The 23,174-nt window shown below is 40.7% G+C and overlaps 2 protein-coding genes across 3 annotated transcripts in view; one reads left to right on the top strand and one right to left on the bottom strand.

Annotated features, from left to right (window-relative positions):
* ACADM (acyl-CoA dehydrogenase medium chain) overlaps positions 1-23,174 on the top strand; it is a 39,319-nt gene that overhangs the window by 12,587 nt on the left and 3,558 nt on the right. For both annotated transcript variants that reach the window (XM_032155564.2, XM_032155563.2), the window contains 4 exons: positions 3,026-3,156; positions 8,882-8,990; positions 12,483-12,623; positions 13,498-13,593. In XM_032155564.2, coding sequence (XP_032011455.1) covers positions 3,026-3,156; positions 8,882-8,990; positions 12,483-12,623; positions 13,498-13,593 — 477 coding nt within the window. The remainder of the gene's footprint in view (positions 1-3,025; positions 3,157-8,881; positions 8,991-12,482; positions 12,624-13,497; positions 13,594-23,174) is intronic.
* Positions 6,230-7,846, bottom strand: LOC116469879 (dihydrolipoyllysine-residue succinyltransferase component of 2-oxoglutarate dehydrogenase complex, mitochondrial-like). Its single transcript, XM_032755689.2, is given in 2 exon segments — positions 6,230-7,146; positions 7,148-7,846. Coding segments are annotated over 2 exon segments (1,362 nt in total). The 3' UTR covers positions 6,230-6,483.

The following is a 23,174-nucleotide window of genomic DNA, read 5'->3' as shown; positions in this document are numbered from 1 at the left end:
TAGTTTTATGTACATGTAGTTTTAACATGTAGTTTTATGTACTTCTTTATTTAATAACATGAACATTTTCTTATGCCTGCCTTCTTTTTACATGCTGTAACAGTACTGCATAATTTCCCATCTAATGGATATGCTATAAATTGTTTCACTTTTCTGTACTGTTGAATGTTTAAACTCCTTGGGTTTTTACTTTAGAAAATAATGTTATGGTAAAAAATAATACAGAAAAAAATAAATAGAAATGATCAAATAAGAAGCCAAGAACAGACCAGGCCAGGCATGGTGGCTCATGCCTGTAATCCTAACACTTTGGGAAGCCAAGGTAGGAGGATCACTTGAGGCCAGGAGTTCAAGACCTGCCTGGGCAACGTTGAGAGACTGCCACCACACACACACACAAATATATATATATATATATAAAACCAAAAAGAAAAAAGAAGACAAAAACAACTCTGAAGAACCAGTAGTGACAAGCCATTTTTTATAGAAAAAAACAGGCCCATTTACTTCACAAGCTCTAAAAACTTCACTATATTATGAAACAGACAGATGTCTAATAGCATATTTCAGGGAAAAAAAATACCTTAAAGGTGGTTAAAACAAAATTTTGGTACTTAAAAGGGGCATCTTTTATGGACAACTCCTTAATTTGTCATGATGCTGAATACATCAAATCTCCAGGTAGCAGAGTAATCTAGTTCAGTTAACTTGAGTGACATCTGAATCCCCTCTACAAAATCCCTGTCAAAAGACTGTCTGGCTGACATGTTTTTATACCTCAGGTGCCTGGGAATCAACACCTTCTGAAGCAGCATCATTTGCGAGCATCTGTTATCATTAGAAAAATATTTTATATTACATAATGCTTAAGCACAGAACCTTTTTATATATATATAATTTTACTGTATAAAATACTGTAATAGGTGTTCAATAAATGTTAGAGTGATTTCACTGTAGTTTTCTTTGGCTATATTCCCCTTCAGATGTTTGAATATAGTTATTTTTATTTATTTGTTTATTTTTTGAGACGGAGTCTCGCTGTGTTGCCCAGGTCGGAGTGCAGTGGTGTGATCTTGGCTTACTGCAACCTCTGCTTCCCAGGTGATTCTCCTGCCTCAGCCTCCCAAGTAGCTGGGACTACAGGTGCATGCCACCACGCCTGGCTAATTTTTTGTATTTTTAGTAGAGACAAGATTTCACTGTGTTAGCCAGGATGGTCTCTATCTCCTGACCTCATGATCTGCCCACCTCGGCCTCCCAAAGTGCTGGGATTACAGGTGTGAGCCACCGTGCCCAGCCAAGTATAGTTATTATTATTATTATTTTTTGCTGAAGTGGAGTCTCACTCTGTTGCCTAGGCTGGAGTGCAGTGGCGCCATCTCAGCTCACTGCAACCTCCACCTCCCAGGTTCAAGCAATTCTCCTTCCTCAGCCTCCCAAGTAGCTGGGATTACAGGCGCCCACCACCAAGCCTGGCTAAGTTTTTGTATTTTTAGTAGAGACAGGGTTTCACCATGTTTGCCGGGCTGGTCTTGAACTCCTGCCTCAGCCTCCCAAAATGCTGGGATTACAAGCCTGAAGCCTGAGCCACCACGCCTGGCCCTAAGTAATCATTTCTAGTGCCCCTATATACCCTTACTACTTTGAATTAAAATGTATATAGTTTCTTTCTTTTTTGTTGTATATTTTAAAAAAATAAATTGACATGGGTTCTCGCCATGTTGACCAGGCTGGTCTTGAAGTCCTGGTCTCAAGCGATCCTCCCATCTCAGCCTTACAAAATGCTAGGATTACAGGCGGGGGCCACCATGCTCGGCCCATTTTCTTTCTTCTTTGGACTGTAAGTACCTTAAGGTCAAGTAACTTGTTTCTTTAGTATCCACAGTACCTGCCACTCTTGAATTAACTTGCACTAACACTTGCCTTCTACCACCCCCTTTTATCCATTACTGTTTGTGTCTTGTCACTCCTCTGTTTAAGAGCTCTAAGAGGCTCCCCTGTTTCTACCAGATAAAATTTTGAATTTGTAATGTGATATAAAAGATTCTCGTCAACCATTTCCTTCCTTTCTTTCCAGACTCATGTCTTACCATTCCCTTACATGCACAGAATTTACATACTCTGGTACTTTCAGCATTAGAAACACTGGGTAACTGTGTTTCTTATCTTAGTATCATAGCATATGCCATTACTTGTACCTGGAATGCATATTCTTCCTCTTTTTCCCTCCTCCGAAAGAAGCCATTTTCCTTTTTGAGACTTAATTTAAACATCCTCTCCCCTGGGAAACTAGTTTCTCAAGCCCCTTGTCTGTGACTTTCACACATAGAGTTGCAGTATAGTTATTTATCTTCACTGTTACATTGTGAAAATCTCTAGGACTGAAAATCTCTTTTACCTCTGGTTTCCCCATATCCTAGTTTATATCGTGGTACATAGTAGATAGTCAATAAATGTTTGCATGAATGAATTCATGTGAAATTGAATTTAATGAACTTGTTTGAAGCTATCTAAATTTTCACTTTTTTTTTAAATATATGATTTGTTGATATACCTATGCCTAATTTGAATTATATATTAAATGTTTTTAGGCCAGGCACTGTGGCTTATACCTGTAGTCACAGCACTTTGGGAGGCTGAGGCAGAGGATTGCCTGAGCCCAGGAGGTTGAGACCAGCCTAGGCAACACAGTGAGACTCCATGTCTACAAAAAATTTAAAATTAGCTGGGCATGGTGATGTGTGCTTGCAGTCCCAGCTGTTAGAGGCGGGAGGATTTCCTGAGTCCAGGAAGCGGAGACTGCATTGAGCCTCTGCACTCCAGCCTGGGCAAGAGAGTGAGACCCTGTCTCTTACAAACAAAACAGAAAAGTTTTTACATTTGAGTGGTTTCTTTGATTTTGTGAGAACATTTTAATTTTAGATATTTAAAATACAGCTTAAAAAATGAAACAATCCTGTTTCCAGACAGTCAAAATTTAATCACTAACATTTAATTTCATTTCTCTTGTTTTTATATATTCAAGGCTTATTGTGTAACAGAACCTGGAGCAGGCTCTGATGTAGCTGGTATAAAGACCAAAGCAGAAAAGAAAGGAGATGAGTATATTATTAATGGTCAGAAGATGTGGATAACCAACGGAGGAAAAGCTAATTGGTATGTTGTTCAAAACATCTTTGTATATTTTTTCTTAATTGTTTTATCTTCAAATCTCTCTTTCTTCTTTCTGTATATTTTTAAACCACTACAGTTAAGGTATGTTTGTGGAACTGTAAGGCTTATAGGAGATTATAAACAGTTCAATGATTTTCAGAAATTATTTTTAAGCCCCTGCACTATTTTTTCAAATTAACTCTCAAAAGTTTAATGTGTAAAATAAAATACAAATGCGTGCTCTGTTTGAATCTGATTAGGAAGGCTAGCGCTCTATCTACTTGGCTTATTATCTCCACTCCTCATCTCCTATACCAGCCGCTCCTTGGAATCCCTAAAACTCTAAGGAAAAAGGAAAACCTTTGGTATAGTGCCTGTCTCCAATTGTCAGAAATAAAGAGTCAGTCTTAAAACAGGTTATCTATTAGAGAAGACAGAATTTGACTTTAATAAAATCTGAAAATTTCTAATATATGGTCAAAAAATATGAAGTTCAACAAAGGATCAAAAATAATTTGTATAAATATAAAATACTAAAGAAAAACACTTGATTATTTGTTGATAAAAGATGAGGAAAGTTCAATAAGTAACCCTTAAGTTCAATAAGAATCAGTAGTATGAGCCTTTAAAAAGCCAATGTAATTTTAAGCCGAAGTAATAGAAGTACAGCATCAAATAGAGAAAAAATGGTGACAGTTCTGGGCAACACATTTTAAAACATGTATTGAAAAACTTGACTAAATGTAGAAGCAGGTAAGTGTCTTGCATTAGGAGGAGCCTACAAAACATGTTCTGAAAAGCAAAGGCTTGGTTATTTTGGAAGAATCAAAGAAGAAAAACTTTGGAAGTTTTTCAAATATTATCACACAGAACGATGATCAGGCATATATGTTTACTTCAGGATGCCAGCTTAGAATTAATGAGTGAAAGTTAGAAAAATGTAGAATTTAGCTTAACATAAGGACAAGCTTTCCATCAGCAGTGCTGTTAAGTTGTCATGGGAAATACTGTATTTACCCATCACTACAAGTATATAGAGAGTTTCTAGAATAACTTTTTATTGATTGGAATAATGTACTAAATGACCTGTCTCTCTTTGTAAAAAATTCAGATTCAATATATTTGTGTGCCATATACTACAGTTTTCTAGCAAATAAAACATCATTTTTTTTTCGGAGTGAGCCTACTAAAAAGTTATTTAGATTAAACATATGAGTCAATTCCTTATGAGCATCCTAAATATATTCAGTATTATGGAGTGCTATATCTTTACCTTTAAGCAATTCCTGGTAATATCAGCAATTAATAAACAGTGAAGAAACTATTAAAATTTAACAAGTTGAGAGAAATCTAACAGTGCAGTTTCAAGTTTTTGTAATTTTAAAAATGGATTAGCCAGGTGCAGTCACTCACGTCTGCAATCCCAGCACTTTTGGAGGCTGATGCAGGAGGATTGCTTGAGCCCAGGGGTTCAAGACCAGCTTGGGCAACATAACGAGACCCCATCTTTACAAAATTAAAAAGAAAGAACTGATTACAACTGTTCACTGTTCATATAGTAAGGCAAATTAGGTAATATATGAAACCAGATAACAATTTTTACGATTTTGTTACTATTATTAAGTAAAACTATAGAATGAGTGGTAATGTATTGGTTTTAACCAAAGAAAATAAGTTTGTGTTGTTTAGGGAAGACTATACCTTTTTAAAAGAATTTTTCGTGTACCAGGATATATAGAACATGAATTAGACAGATGCTTGGATATTTGCATTTTTTTCTTATGTTGCACTTCAAAATCTTTCTGAGAAATTCTTCTGTAGGAAAAAATCAGCAAATATTCATAATAACTCAGCTGTAACAAAAACACTGACTTGCTGCATAAAGAAACAGTAGCTGGAACATATGGGTCACCGTTTTATTTATTTATTTATTTTGAGAACATCTGCCCTTTAATTTGCATTTAAAATCAGTTTCTTTAAATACTTTAGTTACAAGTTCTGAATAGTGAAGACAGAGTAGTAGATGCTGCAGGCACTCAGTATTTAGCTCCCACCCTATCCCCCCTCTCCCACCCCCAGGCCTCACTTCTTGGCTCAAGATACAAAAGGGCACTCTCTACTGGCCCTGGTGTCAAATGTCAGCAGCCTTAGGCCAGGATGCAGTTGGATACAAAGCCATGAATCACAGTAGCTCCAAGGAATTCCAATGATTGTGCCCAGATCCACGGGCAACACACCTTAGAAATGACCTCATCCATTACACCACTATCTACTAACACCCTCAGTGTGGTTTCCTACCCCAGTCCACGTCCTCCAGATCTGTGTCCTGCAGAGGAAGAGACAAGACCCCGCTATAACGCAGGAAGGAACAAGAACTGCCTCCTCAGCCCACGTGCTTACAGCAACTTAATTGAAAAGCTCAAGGCAATCTGAGTCAGTCTAGAGGAGACCTCCCTTCCCTAGTCTCTACCAGGCTCTGGCCTTTCTTCGGGACCACGCTCGGTCCCACTGCCATGATGTGCTAGAATCTGCTCTAAGTAAGAACAAGGTGGCAGAATGAGGCCCAGTAACCAGGAAAGGGTTGCTACAGCCCCAGCTGTGTGAGATTGTACCAAGACGAGTCTTGGTGTGAGCCTGTGATGGAGAGCATGAGGGCAGGCCTGGGCTCTCCTTCTATGATGATTACAACATGTGACCTCAGGGGACCTTTGCTCTCTCCTCCCACTCACACACCCAGATCCCCTGGCCTGTGCTTCCTGGAAGAGGTAGAAGAGGCATCTTGAAGTCAGTGACAATGGAGAATGAAGGTGCCATTGAAGAAGCAAAGCAGCACCTCTTTGCCTGTGTTCAGTCCCTCCACACAAGAATCAAGGGAGAATGTGCACAGCCAGGACAGGCTGCTCTGAGCTTGGGAGGCACAGCATCCTCCTAGATATCTCTGCAGAACAAACTTTCAAAAGATAGGAACTTAATCACATGGTCCCCGGGGGTTTCTCTATAGTATACCAGCACTAGGGAGAAGCAAAATCATCTTTGCAGAGAGCTGATGGAAGAAAGGCAGGAATATGAATGAGCATCCATTAAGGCTCTCTCTCAAGCCTAAGGAGTTAAGATATTCGTGGGTATGAGACAGGTGCAGAGAGGGAGAGAGCCTGGCAGGAACACCAAGAAAAGACCTGTGACTGCTGGTTACATAGTGCTCTTCTTCCTTGCTTGAGGCCAACAGCATGGGCCTGCTTGTCGGCAGGCTAACCTGGGACCCATGAGGGGGCAGGGAGAAGACTGGTTTTCAGTTCCTGCATGATCAATTTGTAGGGTGTATAGGTCCTCCTAAAGATCCAGGAGGAGGACTCTGGGATCCTCTACCGCTGCCTTGATTTTGCCAAGGAAAGTCACAGCCTGTCTGCCATCAGTCAGCCAGTGATCATAGGTCAGTGCCACGTACATCATGGGCTGCACCTCTACCTTGCCTCCTATAGCCACTGGCCTGTCAAAGATGCCATGCATCCCCAGGATGGCAGACTGAGGGGGGTTGATAATGGGTGTTCCAAAGAGCGAGCCAAAAACGCCTCCATTGCTAATGGTGAAGGTACCGCCATCCATATCTTCGATGGCAAGTTCATTCTTTCGGGCCTTTTCTCCCAGTTCAGTGATGGTCTGTTCAATATCTACATAATTCATAGCTTCCAAATTCCTGATGACTGGAACCACCAGACCCTGTGGGGTGGCCACTGCAACACTGATGTCAATATAATCCCTATATACCACCTCTTTGGTTATATCGTCAATCACTGCATTTACAACAGGCTGTTCCTGCAAGGCAAAGGCTAAGGCCTTCACAAATGCCGACATGAAGCCTAGTTTGAGGTTATGTTTCTTCAAAAAAGCCTCTTTGTGCCGAGCCCTCATCTCCTGGATGTTACTCATGTCAATCTCATTAAAAGTTGTCAGCAATGCACATGTATTCTGGGCCGCCTTCAGACGCTGAGCAGTGAATGCACTGCCACATCCTGTTCATTTTCTCCCGATGTTCTGAATGCAGACCTTTGCCAGCTCCTGGCTCAGCTAGTGGTGGGACAACAGTGGGTTTTACTGCAGACACAGATTTGCTAGAAGGAGGTTGTGAGGGTGAGGGCACTGGTGGCATCTGAGTGGGTATGGGTGCTGCAGGGGGAGGAACTACCGCTGCTATAGGTTCTGCTTTTGGGGCTGTAGCAGCAGGAGCTTCAGCTGGCTTCACCTTAGCAGGAGCAGCACCAGTTTTCCTGAGTGTGAAAAGCAGAGTGCCTCCTTTGACTTTTCCCCCATCAGGTACCAAAAGAGCTTCAGTCACGCCATTTGCTGATGATGGAACCTGCACCAATGTCTTGTCAGTTTCAATCTCACAAACCACTTCATCTTCTGCAACTGTGTCTCCAACAGCTTTCTCCCACCCGACATCTCCCTCTGTGACAGATTCTGCAAACGCTAGGGTTTTGACTGTAACCAAGTTATCCTTGCATACAGCTGTAGTTCTGAAGAGGCGAACACTGAAGACACTGTTAATGACAACCTTCCTGCTGTTAGGGTAACCTGGTCCCTGGCATAAGGAGACCCCAGGCAGGGAACATCTCCCTAGAGGGCAGTTCCCCTTCTGGAAGGCGGAGAGCGAGCGTCTGAACGCCCGGGACACACAGCGGGACCGGGACAGCATCACGGCGGCCGGGTCTCCGTTTTATATTATTCCTTTTCACAGGCAGCTCTATTTGCCCTCGTTTTCAAGATAGCATGCCCCTTAAAGATAAAATTAGTTTTGGGAAAGAAAAAGTGCCAGTTTCAACAGGCACAGACTGTCTTGTAATAATAATACTATACCAGGAATTTTTACTTACAACTCATATTACTAAAAGAAAGTTAAATGGCATACTATAGTCCCTCCTTATCCTTGCAGGATACGTCCCAGGACCCCTAGTGGATGCCTGAAACCTCAGAAGTACCAAACCCTGTATATACTATGTTTTTTTCCTATACATATATACTTATTATAAAGTTTAATTTATAAAGTAGGCCCAGCAAGAGATTAACAACAACTACTAATAAAATAGAACTATAACAATGTATTGTAATAAGTTATGTAAATGTAGGCCAGGCATGGTGGCTTATACCTGTAATCCCAGCACTTTAGAAGGCCCACATGGGAAGATCCCTTGAGTCCAGGAGTTTGAGACCAGCCTGGGAAAGGTAGTGAGACTTCATCCCTACAAAAAATAAACAAAAAATTAGCTAGGGATGGTGGCACATGCCCGTAGTACCAGTGACTCAGAAGAGGTGGAAGGGTCGCTTGAGCTGAGGAAGTCGAGACTGCAGTGAGCCAAGATCGTGCCACTGTACTCCAGCCTGGGCAACAGAGTGAGATCTTGTCTAAAAAAAAAAAAAAGTTATGTAAATGTCCTCTCTGTCTTTCAAAATATCTTATATATACTGTACTGCGGGTAACTGAAACCACAGAAAGTGAAACCCCATGGAATGGGGGAGGGCCTACTGTGTTATTAAGACATAGACCTCAAATACTAGCTCTTCCATATACTAGGTACGTGACTAGGCAAGTTTTTAAACCTGATTATTTATTTCCTCATTTGTAAAATGTAGGTAATAATAATTGGGATTGTTAAGAGAATTAACTGAGAGAGCAATCACCATGTGTTATTTGCTGATGTTACCACCATTACTGGGTATGTGTATCTCTTAGGTATTTTTTATTGGCACGTTCTGATCCAGATCCTAAAGCTCCTGTTAATAAAGCCTTTACTGGATTCATTGTGGAAGCAGATACCCCAGGAGTTCAGATTGGGAGAAAGGTAAAGTATTTATCAATGATTAGGGCCCCAAATATTATTTTAATTATAAATTGCAAAATTACTTAACTTTCGTTTAATGAAAACATTTGTTTCTATTAAGTTGGAGTAAAAATAAAGCTGTGTTTTGATGATATTAGATCAAATAGTCTATGTACTACTGAAGATTTTGTGAACAGTCATTTCAAGTCATTTTGAAAGAGTAGTACCAACCTGTGGAGAAGGCTAATAACAGCTGTGAGGAATAATGAAGTAAAATCCAGCTATCATTTATATTACCTGACCAATAATAAGAATTTTGGTTATTTCAAAGGACTTTCCCACTCTTTTCCCCACTGGATCCTCACAGCAACCTTTTGGTAGGGTAAGTGGCATTATGCCCATTTTACAGATAAAAACAATGTGGCATAATTGAGATTTTACTAGGTCACACAACACTAAGAAAAAAGTCTATGCCTGAAAAGAGTGTAGAAAATAGCAAATAACCTTGAATGTGGAAAGGCAAGAAAATCTTACTTAAATAAGAAAAGGTAATTTAACATATTTGAAAAGGTTTGTATTCTGAATATGTGGAGATAAATTTGGCATTTAAAGTAGACTAAAGAGTTTAAAATTTTATAAATCAGAATTTAAAATTATAAATTTTATAAAGAAGGAAAGAAATGAAGTCAATAAAGTAATTTTTTTTGTTTGTTTGTTTGTTTTTGTTTTTTTTGAGACAGTGTCTTGCTCTGTTGCCCAGAGTGGAGTGCAGTGGCAGGATCTCAGCTCACTGCAACCTCTGCCTCCTGGGCTCAAACAATCATCCCACCTCAGCCTCCTGAGTGGCTAGGATTATTGGCATGCACCGCCACACCTGGCTAATTTTTGTATTTTTTGTAGAGACAGGGTTGTGCTGTGTTGCCCAGGCTGGTCTCAGACTCCTGGGCTCAAGCGATCCTCCCACCTTGGCCCCCTAAAGTGCTGGGATTATAGGCATGAGCCACTGTACCCAACCAAGGTCCCAAAGTTAGAGGCAGAGTTGAAATCAATATGAAGGTATCCTAGGACCTTACCCAGTGTAGTTTCTGATACTTTAATATTGTGCTATATTTTCAATCAGATATTAAAGGTAGACTGCACTTGGCAAAACAGATGATACTGTTGTATATAACAAAATATAAGAACTAAAAATTGTTGTGCTTTTCCCAAGAAATTGTTTTTTATTTGTGTAACAGATCATGTTTCTGTCTTAGGAATAGTTGCTAGCAAACTTGGCCAAATATATGGCCCATCTTTAGAAAGTATAAAGGACCTAACAGCTTATACTTTTTTTAGTAGTAAACTCACTCCTGATTTTATCTTGCTATTTCTAGTTTTTTTTCTTTTGCCTAATTTCCTCACTTAAAAAAATCTCTACTTCAATAAATATTTATGTAGTGCATACTATATACAGTATTCTAGCTATTAGGGATACAGTATGTATCAAAATAGACAAAAATCCCTGGCCTTAGGTAAACTACTTTCTGATGAAGGATATAGATAATTATATTGTGTATATTTAAGCCTCCTTAAATCTTTACTGAAACAAGTAGATATTTACAAATTTGTGAAATTTGATGTTTTCAGGCCGGGTTTGGTGGTTCATGACTGTAATCGTAGCACTTTGGGAGGTTGAGGTGGGAGAACTACTTGAACCCAGGAGTTCAGGACCAGCCTGGGCAACATATTGAGACTTTACCTCTACAAAATATTTTAAAATTAGCCAGTTGCAGTGACACACACCTGTAGTCCCAGCTACTTGGAAGGCTGAAGTGGGAGGATCACCTAAGCCCAGGAAGTCAAGGCTGCAGTGAGCCATGCTTGTGTTGCTGTACTGCAGCCTGGATGACAGAGTGAGACCTAATGTTTTCAAATGTTTTGTGTTTTAGAAACTATATGGTTTGAGGTGAGCCCAGGAAGCATTTTGGTTTTAAATGTTATGGGGTTTGGGATGAATCTGGTAAGATGTTTTCTCATTATATCTGCATGGTGGTCCAAGATTCTAGTTTATTAACTTTTAAAGGCAAAATAAGGGGATGTTGGCTTCTTTCTAGGTCAAACTATTGTTATCATTTCTTCAAACTCAGAAGCAGACTATTAAAACCAGCAAATTAAAGGATTAGTTTATAGCTCTTTGCTTCCATTGCTCCTGTTTCTCTTTCTGCTTATTAAAAATGAGATCAAGTTTTTTTCCTTATTAAGAGTTGTCTGCAACTTCCTCTCATGATTCAGCATAACACTAATAGTTATATACAAAGAGAAAGAGAAAAAATAAAGCAAATGTATCAAAATGTTAACAATTGGTGAATCTATTATAGATGAAGGGCATATAAGTACTTATATGCCTATTACAACTCCTCCATTGGTTTGAAAATTTTTAAAACAAACAGTTGAGGGAATGTAGCTAGTTTAGTAGTTTCTTATAAAGTCAAACATACACTTATCACATAACCAGTGCTCTTAGATAAATACCCAAGAGAAATGAAAATAAAGACCTATATATAAATGTTTATTGCAATTTTATTAATGATTCCTAAAAAGGAGGGGAGTATCTGTCAACTAGTGAAAAGATAATGGATATATGGTACATCCATAGAGTGGGATACTACTTAGCAGTAAAATAAATGAATTATTGATCATGTAGCAACATGGATGAATCTCAGAAGCACTATACTAAGTGAAAAGTCAGACACAGAAAGCGGACTTTATTATTTCACTTAAATGACGTTCTGGAAAAGGAAAAACTACGCAGAGAGAAATCACACAGTGGTTGCCAGGGGATAGGTGTAGAATAAGGAAATTGACTATAAAGGGAGAACAAAGTAACTTTTTGGGGTTCTAAAATACTCTGTATCTTGAGCATGGTGGTGGTTACACACATACATTTGTCAGAGCTATTAGAAATGTATACATAAAAATGGTGACTTTTCTACATGTAAATTATACCTCAGTAAACCTAATTTTAACAAAGAGTCAAAGGAAAACAATCAATTTTTATTCAGTAGATTATTTTACTAGCTCTATTAAGATTAAAGGTCTTCGATTGTGTTTACTGTTTTTTCTAACATGGTAAAATCGCTTTCAAACATAATGAGATTTGTCTGTTGATAAGATGTACTTGTAGACCTTTAGACTAGTGTTGGTTTCAAAATTCGTGAAACATTGTTTTAGATTATGGTTGGCAAATTTTTTTGTCAAGATCCAAATTATAAATATTTCAGGCTTTACAGGCCATATCTCTGTCACAACTACTCAGTTCTGCCATTGTAGCAAGAAAGTAACTGTAGATGATATATGAACAAATAGGCGTGACTGTATTCCAGTCAGGCTTTCTTTGCAAAACAGGCATTGCAGACTACAGTTTGTTGATCCCTGTTTTAGGTAATTGCAGAAAGTCATGAAACAGTGATTAAAGCAAAAATTGATGCTGGCTCCAAAAAAAAATTCCTTAAAATATATCAATTTTATTATTAGGAATTAAACATGGGCCAGCGATGTTCAGATACTAGAGGAATTGTCTTCGAAGATGTGAAAGTGCCTAAAGAAAATGTTTTAATTGGTGACGGAGCTGGTTTCAAAATTGCAATGGGAGCTTTTGATAAAACCAGACCTGTAGTAAGTAATATGGGTTGATAATCTTTATAGGATCTCTTATTTATTACATTAAATAAGTAGTTTTACTTTAAAATTGTATGTTTAGTGTGTTTCTCTTTTTAATATCTGCTTATTTTATTAAGGATATAGGAGAAATACTGTTACTTTTTTTTTTTTGAGACAGAATCTCGCTTTGTCACCAGGCTGGAGTGCAGTGGTGCAATCTCAGCTCACTGCAACCTTCACGTCCTGGGTTCAAGAGATTCTCCTGCCTTAGCCTCATGAGTAGCTGGGACTACAGGCGCACACCACTCTGCCCAGCTAATTTTTGTATTTTTAGTAGAGATGGGGTTTCATCATGTTGGCCAGGATGGTCTCGATCTCTTGACCTCGTGATCTGCCTACGTCGGCCTCCCAAAGTGCTGGGATTACAGGCGTGAGCCACCACGCCTGACCATATTGTTACTTTTCTTAATTTTTAAAATAATTCTTCAACTTTTCTTACTATCCATTATAGAAATTATTTTAGCAACTGCAAAATTACTGTAGTTGGTGCTAGATTTAGAGAGGCAGTCCACCCTCAATATGATCATCCTGTTAATATGTACTCATTTTCTGTCTTTACTCATTAAGAATATTTCCCCAGTAAGGTTTCTCTGGTTAAACAAAAGCAATGACTTTTTTCTAGAGTATGATATTATGCCTAACAAATGCGTCTTACTACCTTTAATTAACAAATAATATAAACTTACGTGCCTATTCCCCTCTTCCCACCAGTTTCTTGTTGCTCTACATCACCTTCTCTTTGTACACTCCCTAACATAGACACTTAGGCAGATATTGTGTGTTTTAAAGATAACATGAACTTTTGCTTTATAATATGTTAAAATACTAGGTAGCTGCTGGTGCTGTTGGATTAGCACAAAGAGCTTTGGATGAAGCTACCAAGTATGCCCTGGAAAGGAAAACTTTTGGAAAGCTACTTGTAGAGGTAATTTTAATACTGCTTGCTTTGTTCAAATGTAAAGACACTCATTTTCATTTAATATTTAGAAATGATTTTTAAACCACAAACTAATCAATTTCTACTTTGATAGCAAGAAGATAATGTGGTTTTATCAAGATGAGTTTCAAAGACATTTCTTTTTAGAGTGTGCCACTAACTATTGGTTACTTCTGAACCTGACACCGTGCTATGCGTTTTTTTTGTTTGTTTTTTTTTTTTTGAGATGGAGTCTCACTCTTGCTCAGGCTGGAGTGCAGTGGCACAATCTCAGTTCACCACAGCCTCCGCCTCCCAAGTTCAAGCAATTCTCCTACCTCAGCCTCCCAAGTAGTGGGAACTATAGGTGTGCACCACTATGCCTGGCTAATTTTTGTATTTTTAGAAGAGATGGGGTTTCACTATGTTGGCCAGGCTGGTCTCGATCCGCCCGCCTCAGCCTCCCAAAGTGCTGGGATTACAGGCATGAGCCACCGGGCCCGGCCTTGTGCTATGCATTTTGAATATATTTTCTAGCCAGGCGCGGTGGCTCACGCCTGTAATCGAGCACTTTGGGAGGCTGAGGCAGGTGGATCACGAGGTCAGGCGATCGAGACCATCCTGGCTAACACGGTGAAACCCCGTCTCTACTAAAAATACAAAAATTAGCCGGGCATGGTGGTGGGCGCCTGTAGTCCCAGCTATTTGGGAGGCTGAGGCAGGAGAATGGCATGAACCCAGGAGGCAGAGCTTGCAGTGAGCCAAGATCACGCCACTGCACTCCAGCCTGGGCGACAGGGTGAGACTCCGTCTCAAAAAAGAAATATATATATATATATATTTTTTTTTTCTAATTCTCTCAGTAAAACCTTTTTTGGGTAGTGTTATCTCTTTTAAGGATCAAGAAACTGAAGCTCAGAGGTATTAAATGATTGTCCAAGGCCACACAATTTATAAGTCACAGATCCAGGATCCTATTTTATGCTTTTTTTTTTTTTTTTTTTGGGTGGAAGACAAAGTCTTGCTCTGTCGTCCAGGCTGAAGTACAGTGGCACGATCTGGGCTCACTGAAACCCCCACCTCCTGTGTTCAAGTGATTCTCCTGCCTCAGCCTCCCGAGTTACTGGGACTACAGGCACACACCACCACACCCAGCAAATTTTGGTATTTTTAGTAGAGATGGGATTCCTTTATGTTGGCTGGGCTGGTGTTGAACTCCTGGCCTCAAGGGATCTGCCTGCCTTGGCCTCCCAAAGTGCTAGGATTACAGGCCTGAACCACTGCGCCTGGCCTATGTTATACTCTGAATTCTTGTTACTTCCCATGTCCTCTCAAGATATTTTACTACTATAAAGAGTCACGTCTTACATGAATTTCCAGGGTAATTATTAACTCTTACCCCTTCAAATATTGATGCTCCCCCATTATCTGTATTCTCTCCTGCAACTCACTATGAGTTGTATAGTGAACCTCCTATTTCTTTCTCTCTTTTTTTTTTTTTTTTTTTGAGACAGGGTCTTGGTTGCCCAAATGTGAGTGCAGTGGTGCAGTCATGGCTCATTGCAGCCTCTCAGGATCAAGCAATCCTCCCACCTCAGCCTCCTAAATAACTGGAACTATAGGGGCACACCACCATGCCTGCCTCATTTTTTTATTTTTGTAGAGATAGGGTCTCACTATGTTGCCCAGGCTGGTCTCAAACACCTGAGCTCAAGCAATCTTTCCACCTCAGCCCCCCAGGAGCCTCCTATTCCTATCTCCATTTGTCAGTGGTTCTCAAACTATCTGTGGTGAAAGACCAGTTTGTTTTAATTTCCAGTTAATGTGGACTATTATTTTTGTAAAATATAAGAATGTCACAACAATGTTAAATTGCTGTAAAAGTCTCTAAATGCTTATTCTCATCTTCTGTACTATCAACCAGTAACAGTTTGTGAATCAGCACTGTGGACAAACTTGGATTAGCACTGCCCTGTGTCCCTTAACCTTAGTTTCATAATTTATCTTTCTGCACTGTTTTCTAGATAATTTTTTCAGATCTGCTTTCTAGTTCTCTTATCTTGTGCCTAATCTTTTTTTTTTTTTTTTTTTTGAGATGGAGTCTTGCTCTGTCGCCCAGGCTGGAGTGCAGTGGTGCGGATCTCGGCTCACTGCAAGCTCCACCTCCTGGGTTCACGCCATTCTCCTGCCTCAGCCTCTCCGAGTAGCTGGGACTACAATGCCCGGCTAATTTTTTTGTATTTTTAGTAGAGACGGGGTTTCACCGTGGTCTCGATCTCCTGACCTTGTGATCCGCCCGCCTCGGCCTCCCAAAGTGCTGGGATTACAAGCATGAGCCACTGCGCCTGGCCGTGCCTAATCTATTTTATCTAGCTGTTGATTTATTAATGACTACTTTTCATTTCCAGAAGTTATATTTGGTTTTTTCCATTATACCTTCTTTTCAACATCATACCGCCTTTTCCTTTTTCGTCATTAATCGTGTAAACATTCTTCATTTATAATCAATTTCAGATTTTTTTGTTATCTTCAATTCTTAGGGTGCTAATCTTTCAAGGTGTATTGTGTCTCCTAACTCTTTTATGGTCAATTATTTTGCTTTTATTTTTTATTTGTAAACAACTTACCTGCAGGAGGTACTATATTTCTCAGAGCATTATGGAAGCATTTTAGAAATTGGCTTTTGTACTATTTTGGCACTTTTATTAGGTACTCCAGAGATTTCGCCATTCTAAGAGCTGTTATTTTACATTAATTTCTTGACTTGGGGAATCCTGTATCACAGAGCTCGTACATTGATCTCACACATTAAGAAACTCCCTACATTCCAGTCTGGGCAACAGTGTGAGACCCTGTCTCAAAACAACAACAATAACAAAAGTCCTTTTTCTCTTGTTCTTTTTTTAACCCTCCTGGGCAAGAGATCAGCTTCTTTGTGCCCCTCCTATCCTGATGAGCCCAGACTTTTAATTGCCCCTTTGGAAAGCAAAGCTTTTACATGCTGGGAGTCTCAGTTTTAGCCCCTTAGATTGTTCATGCTCACATAGAAATCTCCTGTTCTTATGTGTTTCTTAAAACTCTGGTTCCTATCCTGCTGAGCCCAAATCTGAGTCTGATTTTTTTTTTCCTCCATGTTATCTCTTCTCCTCAGGATTTAAATTCCTTTTTTGAGGCACTTAGAGATTTCTGTTTCTTTCCTATGAGCTTTTTTTTTTCTTAACCAAGTATTTCTTTGTTAACTCCTTCATGTTGCCAGAGCTACGTATGTACATTTTACTAAATGTTAGTTTATCTTATTCATAAATAAATTTCAACCTAATGCTTTTCAATGAAGATCTGTCATCGTCTTCCAGGTCCTCCTTACCCAAATATCTGATGGTAACTGTATTTTTGGCTTTCAACTCAATATAGAAACTTCTCCTTTTATGTTCTCTTTCTTATAAATTCTAAAGATTTTTTTTCTTATTAAATATTGAAAAATCTTAGTTTTTCCTTACTGCTTAACTCAAAATACAGCCTTTTATCATTTGATTTCTACTGAAGATTTGCTTCTCTTTTAAGCACTGTGCAAAATGCTGATAGCCTCTTTTTTTTTGAGACAGGGTCTCACTCTACTGCCCAGGCTGGAGTGCAGTGGTGTGATCTCAGCTCACTGCAACCTCTGCCTCCTGGCTTAAGTGATCCTCCTACCTTAGCCTCCTGAGTAGCTGGGACTATAGGCGTGAGCCACCATGCTCAGCTGTTTTTTTGTTTGTTTGTTTTTTGTTTTTTGTTTTTTTTTGTTTTTTTTGTAGAAATGGGGTTTTGCCACGTTACCTAGGCTGGTCTTGAACTCCTGAGCTTGAGTAATCCACCCATCTTGGTCTCCCAAAGTGCTGGGATTACAGGCATGAGTGACTGCGCCTGGCCTAGTTTTGCATTTTTAATTAATAGGTACAGTGATATGACACCATAATTCCTTGTCACTCCTTTGCTAGTTGTCTCCCAACCCATTTGTGTGCCCTTTGAAACTTGTTTTTTTTGTTTTTTTTTTGTTTGAGACGGAGTCTTACTCTGTTGCCCAGGCTGGAGTGCAGTGGTGCAATCTCTGCTCCCTGCAACCTCTGCCCCCAGGGTTCAAGTGATTCTCCTGCCTCAGCCTCCCGAGTAGCGGGGGTTACAGGCGCCCGCCACCATACCTGGCTAATTTTCTTTTGTACTTTTAGTAGAGATGGGGTTTCACCATCTTGGCCAGGCTGGTCTTAAACTCCTGACCTTGTGATCCACCCACCTCGGCCTCCCAGTATTGGGATTACAGGCGTGAGCCACCACGTCCAGCCACTTCAGTCTTTCAGTCTGTGTACTCTATGTATAGCATTATGAATAAAAAGGGTCAGGTTATTCTTGGAATCCACAATTAAATAATTGTTTAGCCATTTCATGTGTGGTATTAGAAAATATACAGTGATCTGCCTGAGGGTTCCAAAATGGCTGAATAGAAACAACTCCAGTTTACAGGTCCCAGCGTGAGTGACGCAGAAGACAGGTGATTTCTGCATTTCCAGCTGAGGTACCGGGTTCATCTCACTGGGGTTTGTCATACAGTGGGTGCAGCCCAACGACACACCAGGAGATTATATCCCGCACCTGGGTTAGAGGGTCCCACACCCACGGAACCTCGCTCACTGCTAGCACAGCAGTCTGAGATCAAACTACAAGGTCGCAGCAAGGCTGAGGGAGGGGCATCCGCCATTGCCGATGCTTGAGTAGATAAACAAAGTGGCCGGGAAGCTTGAACTGGGTGGAGCCCACTGCAGCTCAAGGAGGCCTGCCTGTTGCTGTAGACTCCCCTCTGGGGGCAGGGCATAGCTGAACAAAAGGCAGCAGAAACTTCTGCAGACATAAACCTCCCTGTCTGACGGCTTTGAAGAGAGTAGTGGTCCTCCGAGCATGGAGATTGAGATCTGAGAACAGACAGACTGCCTCCTCAAGTGGGTCCCTGACCCCCAAGTAGCCTAACTGGGAGAGACCTCCCAGTAGGGGCCGATTGACACCTCATATGGCCGGGTGCCCCTCTGAGACGAAGCTTCCAGAGGAACGATCAGGCAGCAACATTTGCCGTTCTGCAATATTTGCAGTTCTGCAGCCTCCACTGGTGATACCCAGGCAAACGGTCTGGAGTGGACCTCCAGCAAACTCCAGCAGACCTGCAGCTGAGAGTCCTGACTGATAGAAGGAAAACTAACAAACAGAAAGGACATCCACACCAAAACCCCAACAACGTCACCATCATCAAAGACCAAAGGTAGATAAAACCCACAAAGATGGGGAGAAACCAGAGCAGAAAAGCTGAAAATTCTAAAAATCAGAGCACCTCTTCTCCTCCAAAGGAATGCAGCTCCTCACCAGCAATGGAAGAAAGCTGGATGGAGAATGACTTTGAGGAGTTGAGAGAAGGCTTCAGACGATCGGTAATAACAAACTTCTCCGAGCTAAAGGAGGATACTGGCAAACCGAATGCAGCAGCACATCAGAAAGCTTATCCACCACAATCAAGTCGGCTTTCTCCCTGGGATGTAAGGCTGGTTCAACATACCTTGAATCAGTAAATGTAATCCATCACATACAGAACCAACGACAAAAACTCATGATTATCTCAATAGATGCAGAAAAGGCCTTCAGCAAAATTCAACAGCTCTTCATGCTAAAAACTCAATAAACTAGGTATTGATGGAATGTATCTCAAAATAATAGCTATTTATGACAAACCCACAGCCAATATCATACAGAATGGGCAAAAACTGGAAGCATTCCCTTTGAAAACTGGCACAAGACAGGGATACCTTCTCTCACCACTCCTATTCAACATAGTGTTGGCAGTTCTGGCCAGGGCAATCAGGCAAAAGAAAGAAAGGGTATTCAGTTAGGAAAAGAGGAAGTCAAATTGTCCCTGTTTGCAGATGTCCTGATTATTTACTTAGAAAACCCCATCATCTCAGCCCAAAATCTCCTTAAGCTGATAAGCAACTTCAGCAAAGTCTCTGGATACAAAATCAATGTGCAAAAATCACAAGCATTCCTATACACCAACAACAGACATACAGAGAGCCAAATCATGAGTGAACTCCCATTCACAATTGCTTCAAAGAGAATAAAATACCTAGGAATCCAACTTACAAGGGATGTGAAGGACCTCTTCAAGGAGTACCACAAACCACTGCTCAACGAAATAAAAGAGGACACAAACAAATGGAAGAACATTCCATGCTCATGGGTAGGAAGAATCAATATTGTGAAAACTGCCATACTGCCCAGGGTAATTTATAGATTCAATGACTTTCTTCACAGAATTGGAAAAAACTACTTTAAAGTTCATATGGAACCAAAAAGAGCCCGCATTGCCCAGACAATCCTAAGCCAAAAGAACAAAGCTGGAGGCATCATTCTACCTGACTTCAAACTATACTACAAGGCTACAGTAACCAAAACAGCATGGTACTGGTACCAAAACAGATATATAGACCAATGGAACAGAATAGAGCCCTCGGAAATAATACCACACGTCTACAACCATCTGATCTTTGACAAACCTGACAAACACAAGAAATGGGGAAAGGATTCCCTATTTAATAAATGGTGCTGGGAAAACTGGCTAGCCATATGTAGAAAGCTGAAACTGGATCCCTTTCTTACCTTATACAAAAATTAATTCAAGATGGATTAAAGACTTAAATGTTAGACCTAAAACCATAAAAACCCTAGAAGAAAATCTAGGCAATACCATTCAGGACATAGGCATGGGCAAGGACTTCATGATTAAAACACCAAAAGCAATGGCAACAAAAACCAAAATAGACAATTGGGATCTAGTTAAACTAAAGAGCTTCTGCACAGCAAAAGAAACTACCATCAGAGTGAACAGGCAACCTACAGAATGGGAGAAACTTTTTACAATCTACCCATCTGACAAAGGGCTAATATCCAGAATCTTCAAAGAAATGTACAAGAAAAAATCAACCCTATCAAAAAGTGGGTGAAGGATATGAACAGACACTTCTCAAAAGAAGACATTTATGCATCCAACAGACACATGAAAAAATGCTCATCATCACTGGCCATCAGAGAAATGCAAATCAAAACCACAATGAGATACCATTTCATATCATTTAGAATGGAAATCATTAAAAAGTCAGGAAACAACAGGTGCTGGAGAGGATGTGGAGAAATAGGAATACTTTTACACTGTTGGTGGGACTGTAAACTAGTTCAACCATTGTGGAAGACAGTGTGGCGATTCCTCAGGGATCTAGAACTAGAAATACCATTTGACCCAGCCATCCCATTACTGGGTATATACCCAAAGGATTATAAATCATGCTGCTATAAAGACTTCTAAGACCAAAGATGTAGGAGGATTTCCCACACACACTAAGCAACAGACACTAGCTGGGTATCCTCCAACTTAGTTCTGACACTACCTACCCAGAGATAGCATCAGTTACCACAGGCTTAGTCTCACAAGACTGCCCCTTCTTTTCCCCTAGTTGCAAGTCCTGGCCTCGAGAACTTCTGGCTGACTGGCTTCAAGTTGGGGTTCCCATGACCTCATGTGTGAATTCCAGTAATTTGCTAAAGCAGCTCACAGAACTCAGGGAAACACATTTACCAGTTTATTAGGAAGGATATCTAATTTTTTTACTTTTTTTTAATTATTATTTTTTTCATACAGAATCTCACTCTTGTTGCCCAGGCTGGAGTGCAATGGCATAATCTCGGCTCACTGCAACCTCTGCCTCCTGGGTTCAATTGATTCTCCTGCCTCAGCCTCCCAAGTAGCTGGGATTATAGGCACCTGCCACCATGCCTGGCCTTTTTTTTTTTTTTTTTTTTTTTTAGTAGAGACAGGGTTTCACCATTTTGGCCAGGCTGGTCTCAAACTCCTGACCTCAGGTGATCTGCCCACCTTGGCCTCCCAAAGTGCTGGGATTACAGGTGTGAGCCACCACGCCCAGCCAGGAAGGATATTTTAAAGGATACAGATGAAGAGATGTGCAGGGTAAGGTATGAGGAAGACGCATATGGCTTCCATGCCTTCCCTGGGAATCTCACCCTGTAGGAACCTCTGGAAGCTCTCCAAACCCTGTCCTCTTGAGAGGTGAAGCCAGCTGGACTTCCTGGGTCGAGTGGGGACTTGAAGGACTTGTCTGTCTAGCTAGATGATTGTAAACACACCAATCAGCACTCTCTGTCTAGTTAAAGGATTGTAAACACACCAATCAGTGCTCTGTAAAAACGCACCAATCAGCGCTCTGTGTCTAGCTAAAGGATTGTAAACACACCAGTCAGCACTCTGTAAAAATGCACCAATCAGCGCTCTGTGTCTAGCTAAAGGATTGTAAATGTACTAATCAGCACTCTGTAAAATGGACCAATCAGCACGCTGTAAAATGGACCAATCAGCAGGATGTGGGTGGGGACAAATAAGGGAATAAAAGCTGGCCACCCCAGCCTGCAGTGGCAACCCGATTTGGTCCCTTTCCATGCTGTGGAAGCTTTGTTCCTTTGCTTTTCACAATAAATCTTGCTGCTGCTTACTCTTTGGGCCCGCACCACCTTTAAGAGCTGTAACACTTGCCACAAAGGTCTGCAGCTTCATTCTTGAAGTCAGCAAGACCACGAACCCACTGGAAGGAAGAAACTCCAGACACACCATCTTTAAGAGCTGTAACACCGTGAAGGTCTGCGGCTTCATTCTTGAAGTCAGCAAGACCAAGAACCCACTGGAAGGAACCAACTCTGGACACACTCTTGGGTGTTCATGGAGGTTTCATTACGTAGGCATGATCAATTAAACCATTGGTCATTGATGACTTAACTTGACTTTTAGCCCCTCTCCCCTCCCTGGAGGTTGTAGGGGTGGGGCTGAAAGTCCCAACCCGCTAATCCTGCCATCGTCTTTCCAGTGACCAGCACCACGCTGAACCTATCAGACAAAAGACAGCACTTTGGAGATCCCAAGGAATGCCAGCAAACAGGAACATATTTCCATCCTATAACATATCTTCGCCATATAGCTAACTCATAGAGCACTTATATCCTTTATTGAAAGTATTTGTTTTATGTTTTCTATTTAATTCTGAGCCTCTAGAGTCTAAGAAGCATCTTTTAGTTGTCCTTTCCTCTGTCTTGGTATCTGATACAGTGCCACATTATTTTTCTCTATCTGTAGCAACTAACTTTTTTTTTTTTTTTGAGACAGTTTTGCTTTTGTTGCCCAGGCTGGAGTGCAGTGGTGTGATCCTGGCTCACCACAACCTCCACCTCCCAGGTTTAAGCGATTCTTCTGCCTCAGCCTCCTGAGTAGCTGGTATTACAAGCATGCACCACCATGCCTGGCTAATTTTGTATTTTTAGTAGAGATGGGGTTTCTCCGTGTTGGTCAGGCTGGTCTCAAACTGCCAACCTCAGGCGATCCGTCTGCCTCAGCCTCTCAAAGTGCTGGGATTACAGGTGTAAGCCACTGCGCCCAGCCAGCAAATTTATTTTAGAAAGTCCTAGCAGAGGCTGGGCATGGTGAATCACACCTGTAATCCTAGCATTTTGGGAGGCCA

The sequence above is a fragment of the Hylobates moloch genome, unplaced genomic scaffold (genome assembly GCF_009828535.3).
Source record: "Hylobates moloch isolate HMO894 unplaced genomic scaffold, HMol_V3 SCAFFOLD_5, whole genome shotgun sequence".
Taxonomy (NCBI): Eukaryota; Metazoa; Chordata; class Mammalia; order Primates; family Hylobatidae; genus Hylobates; species Hylobates moloch.
The sequence above is the reverse complement of the archived record's forward strand: the minus strand, read 5'-3'. Positions and strand labels throughout refer to the sequence as shown.